The sequence below is a fragment of the Rhinopithecus bieti genome, unplaced genomic scaffold (assembly GCF_001698545.2).
Source record: "Rhinopithecus bieti isolate Rb0 unplaced genomic scaffold, ASM169854v2 scaffold_74548, whole genome shotgun sequence".
NCBI lineage: Eukaryota > Metazoa > Chordata > Mammalia > Primates > Cercopithecidae > Rhinopithecus > Rhinopithecus bieti.
Window position 1 is genome coordinate 466,131 of NW_016828873.1, and position 10,490 is coordinate 476,620.

General features: G+C 34.3%; 1 protein-coding gene across 1 annotated transcript in view; it reads left to right on the forward strand.

Moving 5' to 3' along the window:
* Positions 1-10,490, forward strand: part of CFHR5 (complement factor H related 5) — a 33,074-nt gene continuing 22,584 nt past the window's right edge. The window contains 3 exon segments of the mRNA XM_017864638.1: positions 1-186; positions 5,353-5,547; positions 6,420-6,596. Of these exon segments, the coding sequence (XP_017720127.1) occupies positions 129-186; positions 5,353-5,547; positions 6,420-6,596 (430 nt within the window). The 5' untranslated portion in view covers positions 1-128.

Sequence of the window (10,490 nt, forward strand, 5' to 3'; positions counted from 1 at the left end):
ACTAAAGTAGCTTCCCGTTAGTATACTGAAATACAAAGTCATGCTCATAACTGTTAATGAAAGCAGATTTAAAGCAACACCACCATCACTGGAGTATTTTTAGTTATATGTGATTGGGACTACCAAGCATGTGGCTTTTATTCAGTGTAATCCTAATCTCATGGGTATCCACTGTTGGGGGAGAAGGTAAGTTGAAAACAGATCTGAATATTTTAGTTCCTTTTCAAATGTATTTATTGATTGTGTGTGTATATGCATAAGATTATTTTTAAATGAATAAATAGCTGAGGATAATTTGAAGGGGTATCATAATATTCATCTATTTTCTGCAAATATTTTCCAACATGCAATTAGTAGGAAAATAAAATGAAATTAGTTCTCTCTGTTCTCTAGTTTGCAAAGGGTAAATGGTCACCAAATAGAAATGTAAAGAGAAATCAAATGAGAGAAAATCTGCTATAATAAAGGTGACAAGGTGAAGTATTAATGTAATTCTGCATAAACTCTGCAATGCCACTGACTGGAAAATCAACCCCAAAAGATTTGGCCACCTTCAATATGTTTTTTAGAATTTTATTTTCATAGATTTGATAATTTAAATTTCAAATGTTATTAGAATGAAGGAATTCTCATTTCAGTCGAATTATAATTCAACAGGGAAATATATTTTAATGAAACAATAGAAAATATTGTTTTTATATGTAAACCAGTGAACTGCCAAAAAATTGTTTCTTCTGAGCTCTTCCACAAATTTCAAAATTTAAATAATATATCACCTCTTTATTAATACTATATACTGGTTCTTATAACATTATAAACTATCCCATTTTATTTCATGTGAAAATTAAAACCACCATATCAAAATAATTGCAAACAAAATCTCTAACAGGGTCTAGAATACTGATTAAACTATGTGTGTACATGGAGTTTCAATCATTGTGCTATACTCTTTGATTTCCAGAAAGTTTTTCTTTTACTGCTTTACTGCTTTCTAATGTTTACAGATCTTTAAAATTGTTTGAACACTTTCTTCTCAGTCCTGACATAAGAGAAAAATATGAACAAATAAAATACTTTCTTTTAAGATATGCCCTTACAAATGTGGCAAAACATTATTTCTATGGGCCTGAAATTCATTTAATTTTGTTTTCACTTTTAGTACTGAGTTGTAATCACAAGAGTGCGATTGTATGAGTGTATTTGATTTTTCTTAAGTCTGTGTTTATGATATTTATTAAGTGGCTTAAACATCTGTTACAAATGGCATTACACAAGGATTTCTAAATGGGGGTGGAAGCAGACGAAGGTAAGTGAAAATTATAAGGATAGTATGTAGAATTTTGACAATTCCTAATCCAACAAAAAAATTTCAAGCTTCAGTCCAGTCCCAGGATAAACTTCAGCGAAATTCTGTCTAAAAATTGTCTAGGTGTTAAATGACATGTAAGTGTGCGTTACACTTTTATTTTGGTGTCTATTTAGAAACTGGCCAAACAGCAGAAATAACACATGAAAGCAACACTTTTGTACAAATAGAAAACTGCATGCTTCCAGTAGCAAAACATTATTCAAGCAATATATTGTGCTTCATGCTGCAGCAAAGAAGCTGGAAAGAATATGACAACCACGCCCTCGCCTCACTACTACTTAGAATGTCCTAAAAGAAAAGCAAAATGTAAAGAGGCAAAGAAATTGCAAGGTTTTATATACAGGTGATTGTGTGTGTGTGAGTGTGTGTGTGTGCACTCATGCATCACTTAATGATAGGAAAACGTTCTGAGAAGTATGTCTTTAGGCAGTTTTGTCCTCCTGCAAACATCACAGAGTGTACTTACACAAATCTAGATTGTATAGCCTACTACCTAACTAGGCTATATGGCCTGTCACTCCTAGACTGCAAACGTGTACAACATCTTACTGTACTGAATACTGTGGTCAATTGTAGCACAAATGTAAGAATGTATTTATCTCAACATAGAAGAGGTACAATAAAAATACAATAGAAAATATTAAGAATGGCAGACTTGCATAGGGCTCTTACCGTCAACAGGGTTTGCAGGACTGAAAGTTGTTCTGGGTAAGTCACTGAGTGAGTGGTGTGCGAATATGAAGGCTCAGCACATTACCATACACTGCTGTAAACTTCATAAACACTGAATACTTGAGCTAGAGTAAATTTATTTTATTTATATATTTATTTCCATATTTTGGGGGGGAGCAGGTGGTTTTTGGTTACATGGATAAGTTCTTTAGTGCTAATTACTGAGCTTTTGGTGCACCCAGGATAGACCAAATTTATTTCAAAAACTTTTCTTCAATAATATATTAATTTATGGTAAGCTTTTTACTTTATCAACTGAAAATTTTTTAACTTGTAACTGTTGTGATACATTTAGCTTAAACACACCTTGCATAGATGTACAGAATATTTTTTCTTTCTATTCTTATTCTGTAAGATTTTATCTTTTAAATATTTTATTTACCTTCTACACCTTTTTGTTAAAAACGGACACAAACACACACATTAACCTCGGCCTGCAAAGGATCAGGATCATCAGTACCACTGTCTTCCTCCTCCGCTTTTGTTCCACTAGAAGGTCTTCAGAGCAGTAACACACATGGAGCTGTCCTCTCCTATGATAACAAAGGTTTCTTCTGGAATAGTTCCTGAAGGACCTGCCTGAGGATGTTTTACAGTTATTTTTTTAAATGAGTAGAAGTGAACTGTAAAATAATGATAACAACTATAGTACATTAAATACATTAACTAGTACCATGGTCATTTATTATCATTATCAAGTATTATGTGCTATATATAATTGTGTGTGCTATTGTTTATATGACTGGCAATGCAGTAGGTTTGTTTATACCAGCATCACCACAAACATGTGAGTAATACATTGGACTGTGATGTTGTGGTGGTCATCAGTTGATAGGAATTTTTCAGCTACTTTATAATCTTATGGGACCACTGTGATATAAGTGATCTGTCACTGACCAAAACGTCATTATGTGGTAAATGACTGTATGTCTGTATATATGTGTTTGTGTGTGTGTGTGTACATATATATATATATATGTCCCAGAAGAAATGTATTCATAGTATTCTATCAGAATGTTGAGACAAGGAAAATTATTTTCTGCTTTTGAAGTGGGTGATTGTGTAATGGCAAGCTTGCAAAAGGACGATAACACTCTTAGCTAGCACCATTGCGGATGTACACAATGATTATACAATGCATGTTGTAGAGCAAGTTCTGAAGGATAGGTAGAATACAACTGGATGATGAGAACAAAGTTATTCTGGATAGTGAAGAATATGTAAGTACAAATGTATGAAAATCAAGTACTGTAACTGCAATTTTCAAGGAACAAAGGATATTTAAAAGGAGTTATGATAGGTTAATACTATCAAGACACGAGGGAGTCTTTCCCTCAATATCTTCTCCAAAACTATCTAATGTCAATTTTTAAACAGTTAGATAATAAATTTAAGGTTTCACAAGGTTAAATACCACAAGAATTATTTCAAATATTGTGCAACATTAAATATTACTTCTAGGTAGATAAAAAAGAGAAATTTCCCTTGATTGTCACCTGAATTTCTGCATGCTTTTTCTAAATAAGGTGAGAAACAAAACAATTTCTTACACAGCAATGCTATATTGAGAAAATATCTTGAGCTAAAAAATGAGCACACTATATTGAGGAAGTATCTTGAGCTAAAAAAGCATTCAAAGATAAAGTACATCAAATCCACAGAATGTACTATATCAAGAGTAACCCCAATGTAAACTATGGACTTTGAATGACAATAATATTGATGGGGAAAGGGGCTATTCATGTGGCAGGGAAGAGGAAGTGTTATATAGGAAATCTCTGTAACTTCCACTCAATTTTACTGTGAAAAACTATAAATAAAAATTAAGTCTAATAAAAAATGTGTATACATATAAAATATATATACACAAAAAAATAGAGTCAAAACATGAAGATTTCACCCATTTTCTACATTGTTTTAATATATCTTGCACCACAGTGGGTATGGATGTATGTGTAAGTGTCTATATACATATATCCAGTAGTATCCTCAGTATCCTTAGTATCCTCAAGGAATTGTTCCAGGACTCTTTTCACCCCCGGCAGATAACAAAATCCACAGATGCTCAAGTCTCTAAGAGAGAATGGTGTAGTATTTGCATATAATATATGCATATCCTCCCATATAATTTAAACAATCTTTAGATTATTTATAATATCTAATATAATGTAAATACCATAAAAATAATTGTTGTATTTTAATTGCATTATTTTATCATTTTATTATCTTTTATTGTTTTTTCTTTTCAGATGTTTTGGACCTGCAGTATAACAAACATTTATATATACAGCATTTACAAGAATTTAACTCTAATTTTATCTTGGTTGAGTTGTTCTTAGTGATTTTCTTATACCTCTAAATTGTTTCCACAAAAACTATATAAACTTTGTAACCAGAAAGTAATCAGAATATTAATAAACAAAAAATCAAATTACCTACCCAACATTTTACTGCACCAGAAAAAAAAATAGGACAGATTTTCTGGTGGAGATACCTATGACACTCGATGAGTACAGAAAAAGAAAGAAATCTGAGAGCTGAGAGTAATCCTATCACTCCTCTACTGTACACTATACTGATCAGGGAGATTTGCCACTCTTACAGTCTGCCTTCATTCTTAAATTGTTATGGAGGATATTGTTCTTGAAGACATTGCAGAAGAGTTCAGATTTCATATCACTCCAAAATATAAATTTTATATTCATTAACAATGATCTCCTCGGTCCGGCATGGTGGCTCAAGCCTGTAATCCCAGCACTCTGGGAGGCCAAGGTGCATGGATCACCTGAAGTCAGGAGTTCAAGACCAGCCTGGCCAATATGGTGAAACCTTGTCTCTACTAAAAATACAAAAAAATTAGTCGGGTGTGGTGGCAGGCACCTGTAATCTCAGGTACTCAGGAGGCTGAGGCAGGAGAATCGCTTGAACCTGGGAAGTGGAGGAAGCAGTGAGCCAAGATTTGCACGATTGCACTTCAGCCTGAGCAGCAAGAGTGAAACCTGAAACTCCTTCTCAAAAAAAAAAAAAAAAAAAAAAAAAAAAAAAAAAAAGAAAAAAAAAGACCTCCTTAAATACTCTTGTACTGTATTCTTATTTAGTGATCTTTCTTCATCCATTAGTACACTGGGAAAGCATTAGCTAAAGGCATTAGTGAATGAAAAAACAAACTATAAAATGAGATGATTAATATAACTTTTTAGTGAATCATTAATGTAGTATTTAATTCTTCAGTTTTGTGTTATTTTTCCCAGCAACACTTTGTGATTTTCCAAAAATACGCCATGGATTTCTGTATGATGAAGAAAATTATAAGCCATTTTCCCAAGTTCCTATAGGGGAAGTTTTCTATTACTCTTGTGAATATAATTTTGTGTCTCCATCAAAATCCTTTTGGACTCGCATAACATGCACAGAAGAAGGATGGTCACCAACACCAAAGTGTCTCAGTGAGTAAATGCCTTGTTCATTAAATGGATGTCATTCAGTGAATAAAGAAGGATGTGCCAGACAAGATCATCACAGGGGCAGTGACCAGAGGAGCTGCAAAGATGGGAGATGTAGTCCTCCTATTTTGAGATGCCTCCTATGAGAATCAATGAAGAATAAATATGTCAACTGTCTTGCATTACCTGGAAATGTTCTACATGTTGAAATATATTAATTTTTTTAGACTGATGATTAATGTATTTGACTGCTAATATTTCTTTACTAATATTCATTTGGCAGCAGCCTGATCATAGTTTTTCTTTAAAATAAGTCATTTTGTATAGCTATTCTGTTTTGAATTTACCATTCTCTTGCATATTGCAAGGTAAGGTTTGGTATTTTAACTTTTATATTTTCAATACATCATTTATTTGGTCCTTCAAAATGTAGCTATATTAATACTTCAATAAATATAGAGACCAGACTCCAATGACAACAGGTGTATTAAAAAAGAAAAACAATGGGAGAGAGACTAGATGAGGCGACAAAGGACATAGTAATGATCTTTCTCCTTTTGTAAGAAACGTTTATGAGAATTGCGAGAAATATTTATATGAAGATATGGTTTTGTCCCTAGAAGAGTTTATAAACACAAGATATTTTGTTATAAAAACTATTGAGTAACAATATGAAATATTAACTTTCTTTTATATGTACATATATAGGAACAAAAAATATATTTCATCATTTATACAGTAGCATGACCTAAATTATTTTGAAAATATTTACACATTATGTCAGTTTTCAAAATTTTCCTTTCTTAATAAAATATTTTAAAATGCACTTTTTTTACTACTTCCATCTTGTACATTAATCAATTTTTGGTCCTTAGGAATGTGTTCCTTTCCTTTTGTGAAAAATGGTCATTCTGAATCTTCAGGACAAATACATCTGGAAGGTGATACTGTACAAATTGTTTGCAACACAGGATACAGCCTTCAAAACAAGGAGAAAAGTATTTCATGTGTAGAACGGGGCTGGTCCACTCCTCCCAAATGCAGCTTAACTAGTAAGCAAAATACTGCTCTCTCAGTTTTGCTAATTATTTAAAGAAATAAGTCTATTGTTTATAGATTAAATATAGGTTAAATATAGGTTTCACCATGTTAAATATAGGTTTCACCACTACTTCTATCATTATTTATTTGATTTTCAGTTCCAATTTTGTCTAAGTAGATGTGCAATAACATTGTTTGCCTACCTATATAAATCAAATGTACATAAGAAGAAGAAATATTAGAGAATACACTGAAGATAATCCATTAATGTAACACCTGCTTGTCGTTTATATTATCAAGTTAGTTCACAATAAATGGTTACAAAACTGAGGTATTAAAGTGCAAATAAGTCCAATTACAGTTAAAATGTATTATAAGGAAGTTTTAGTATTTATCTTTATTTAAATTAATATGTTTGAGTCAATAAATCATTTTCTAAGTTGTAAAAAGTCCGTACTTCTGAGAGGTATGTTTATTTGTGAGCAGCTTAGAACTTGGAAAACGATTCTTTCAGAAGTCTATGGTATAAATGATGGCAATTCCCAGTCCTGTGTGAACTCTTGTAATTCTTCGTCTTTACAGTTCTTCAGTAATTGTTCTTTGCCCAGCCCAATGCGATTCCATCCTATGCTTGCACAGCTCAGTATTCAACCAAAAACTTAAGGAAACTTCCATACTCTTTCTCTTCATAATACTTTCTCTCTGCTTCTGTGTCCAGTAACTTCTGGCCACCAGTCTCCAAGACTGACCTTACTAGTCTCAACTAAAGAAGACCACGGCATTCTTCCTGGGTTTTCCCTCCTTGCACAGTCCAGAAAAGGCCTCCCAACACACAGCTGGGGCTGTCATTGACTTTGCTTTATTATTTTGAGGTATTGAGGGTTTTTTCCTTTTTTCAGTCATCACAGTCCTGTACTGGCTGATTTCCAGCGTTCTGAAAATAAATTTTGTAAAATTTTCTAAATTTTTTTTCAGTGGGATGATATGTTGATAGCAACTACTCCATCCTATCAAGAAATAAAATCTATGGTATGTTTTCAAAAGATGATATGTTATCAAATATTATTCCACATCTTCAATTCTTAAATTTAAACCTCTAGAGCCGGGCACAGTGATGTGCACCCGTAGTCCCCACCACTGGCAAGGCTGAAACAGGAGTTCAATGCTGCAGTGAGTTATGACTGCACCAGTGCACTCCAACATGGGCAACAGAGTGAGAGAACCTTCCCCACTAGAAAAACAAAACAAAGTAAAGGAAAATGAAATTTGAACCTCTAGAAATGGAGTCTTTTTAAAACAGCTGGAACTGTGATACTTTTCAGTAAACAGTTAAGTCCTGGTCTCTTTCAATTACAAGGGGTTAAAACAATATTAACATTTGCAAAAAGAAATAAAATAACAAATGTTACCAAAACTAGAAAATTCCAGTGATTGAAAAGAGTTCAAAATTTATAGGCTTCAATTATGGTATAAATATTTCCACACTTTCTCTTGTCCATACCTATTCATGTCATGAACAAGCTCTCTTCATTTTGAGAGATGATGGCTATTGTCAGCCCAACAATTATGTTTTAGAAGCTTGACAAATTAAGTTTGGCCAGCTGTAACCCATACAAGCTGGCTCTGTGTGCAGTCTCTAAGATTTTGTTAGTCTTTGAACAATTCGGTTGCTTTGTGACACAAAAAATATCTGAGACTTAAGTCATGTTTCCACTGCCCAGGAACTGGAATCAGCCATACCTCCAATAAGTCCTGGTTCCATTTAGTGGGCAATGACATTTAGAAACTAAGTTGTCAGAATAAACTTGTTTCAAAATTTGGCAGATTTTATTTAATCAGAAAAAGCACATCTTGTTGTTCAGGTTCTCAGAATATTGCTACCTTTCCCTTTCTGCCCGTTGCTTACTCCAAAAGCACAAGACAACATATTGAGGTTATCAGAGTAGACGGATGAAGTCAGAGTCTCCAAAGTTGAAGAATTCAGCAGAACACTCTATGTCCAAGGTTGAATGATAGCTCACGAACACCGTGGAGAGTTAATAAAGTTTCAGGGCAACTAGACTCCTGATGACAGCTTAGCGGCACAGTCTGTTTTTTCATGTAAGGTAACATCTTACAAGTTATGGTAATCCATGTTGCAGGGATTAGTAGAGTGCCATATCTAGGGGTCATTATTCCGTTTACACCACCATGCAATAACAATATACGAATAAAGCAGCTGGAAATCCTACATAAGCCAAGATCAATTATTTTCTTTTTTATATATACTTTAAGTTCTAGGGTACATGTGCACAACATGCAGGTTTGTTACATAGGTAAACGTGCCATATTGGTTTGCTGCACCCATTAACCCGTGATTTACATTAGGTATTTCTCCTAATGCTATCCCTCCCCCTACCTCCCACCCCACAACAGGCCCCAGTGTGTGATGTTCCCCACCCTGTGTCCAAGTGTTCTCATTGTTCAATTCCCACCTGTGCACGAGAACTTGCAGTGTTTGGTTTTCTGTCCTCGTGATAGTTTGCTCAGAATGATGGTTTCCAGCTTCATCCATGACCCTGCAAAGGACAAGAACTCATCCTTTTTTATGGCTGTGTAGTATTCCATGGTGTATATATGCCACATTTTCTTAATCCAGTCTATCATTGTTGGACATTTGGGTTGGTTCCAAGTCTTTGCTATTGTGAATTCTAGCACAATAAACATACATGTGCATGTGTCTTTATAGCAGCATGATTTATAATCCTATGGGTATATACCCAGTAATGAGATCACTGGGTCAAATGGTATTTCTAGTTCTAGATCCTTGAGGAATCACTACACTGTCTACCACAATGGTTGAACTAGTTTGCACTCCCACCAGCAGTGCAAAAGTGTTCGTATTTCTCCACATCCTTTCTAGCATCTGTTGTTTCCTGACTTTTTAATGATTGCCATTCTAACTGGTGTGAGATGGTATCTCATTGTGGTTTTTATTTGCGTTTCTCTGATGTCCAGTGATGATGAGCGTTTTTTCAGGTGTCTGTTGGCTGAATAAATGTCTTCTTTTAAGAAGTGTCTGTTCATATCCTTTGCCCACTTTTTGATGGGGCTGTTTTTCTCTTGTAGATTTGTTTAAGTTCTTTGTAGATTCTGGCTATTAGTCCTTTGTCAGATGGGTAAATTGCAAAAATTTTCTACCATTCTGTAGGTTGCCTGTTCACCCTGATGGTAGCTTCTTTTGCTGTGCAGAAAGCTCTTTACTTTAATTAGATCTCATTTGTCTATTTTGGCTTTTGTTGCCATTGCTTTTTGTGTTTTAGTCATGAAGACCTTGCACATGCCTATGTCCTGAATGGTAAAGCCTAGGTTTTCTTCTAGGGTTTTCATGGTTTTTAGGTCTAACATTTAAGTCTTTATTCCATCTTGAATTAATTTTTGTATAAGGTGTAAGGAAGGGACCCAGTTTCAGCTTTCTACATATGGCTAGCCAGTTTTCCCAGCACCATTTATTGAATAGGGAATCCTTTCCCCATTTCTTGTTTTTGTCAAGTTTGTCAAAGATCAGATGGTTGTAGATGTCTGGTGTTATTTCCGAGGCCTCTGTTCTGTTCCATTGGTCTATATCTCTGTTTTGGTACTCTACCATGCTGTTTTGGTTACTGTAGCCTTGTAGTATAGTTTGAAGTCAGGTAGCATGATACCTCCAGCTTTGTTCTTTTGGCTTAGGATTGTCTTGGCAATGCGGGGTCTTTTTTGGTTCCATAAGAACTTTAAAGTAGTTTTATCCAATTCTGTGAAGAAAGTTAGTGGTAGCTTGATGGGGATGGCATTGAATCTATAAATTACCTTGGGCAGTATGGCCATTTTCATGATATTGATTCTTCCTATCCATGAGCATGGAATGTTCTTCCATTTGTTTGAAA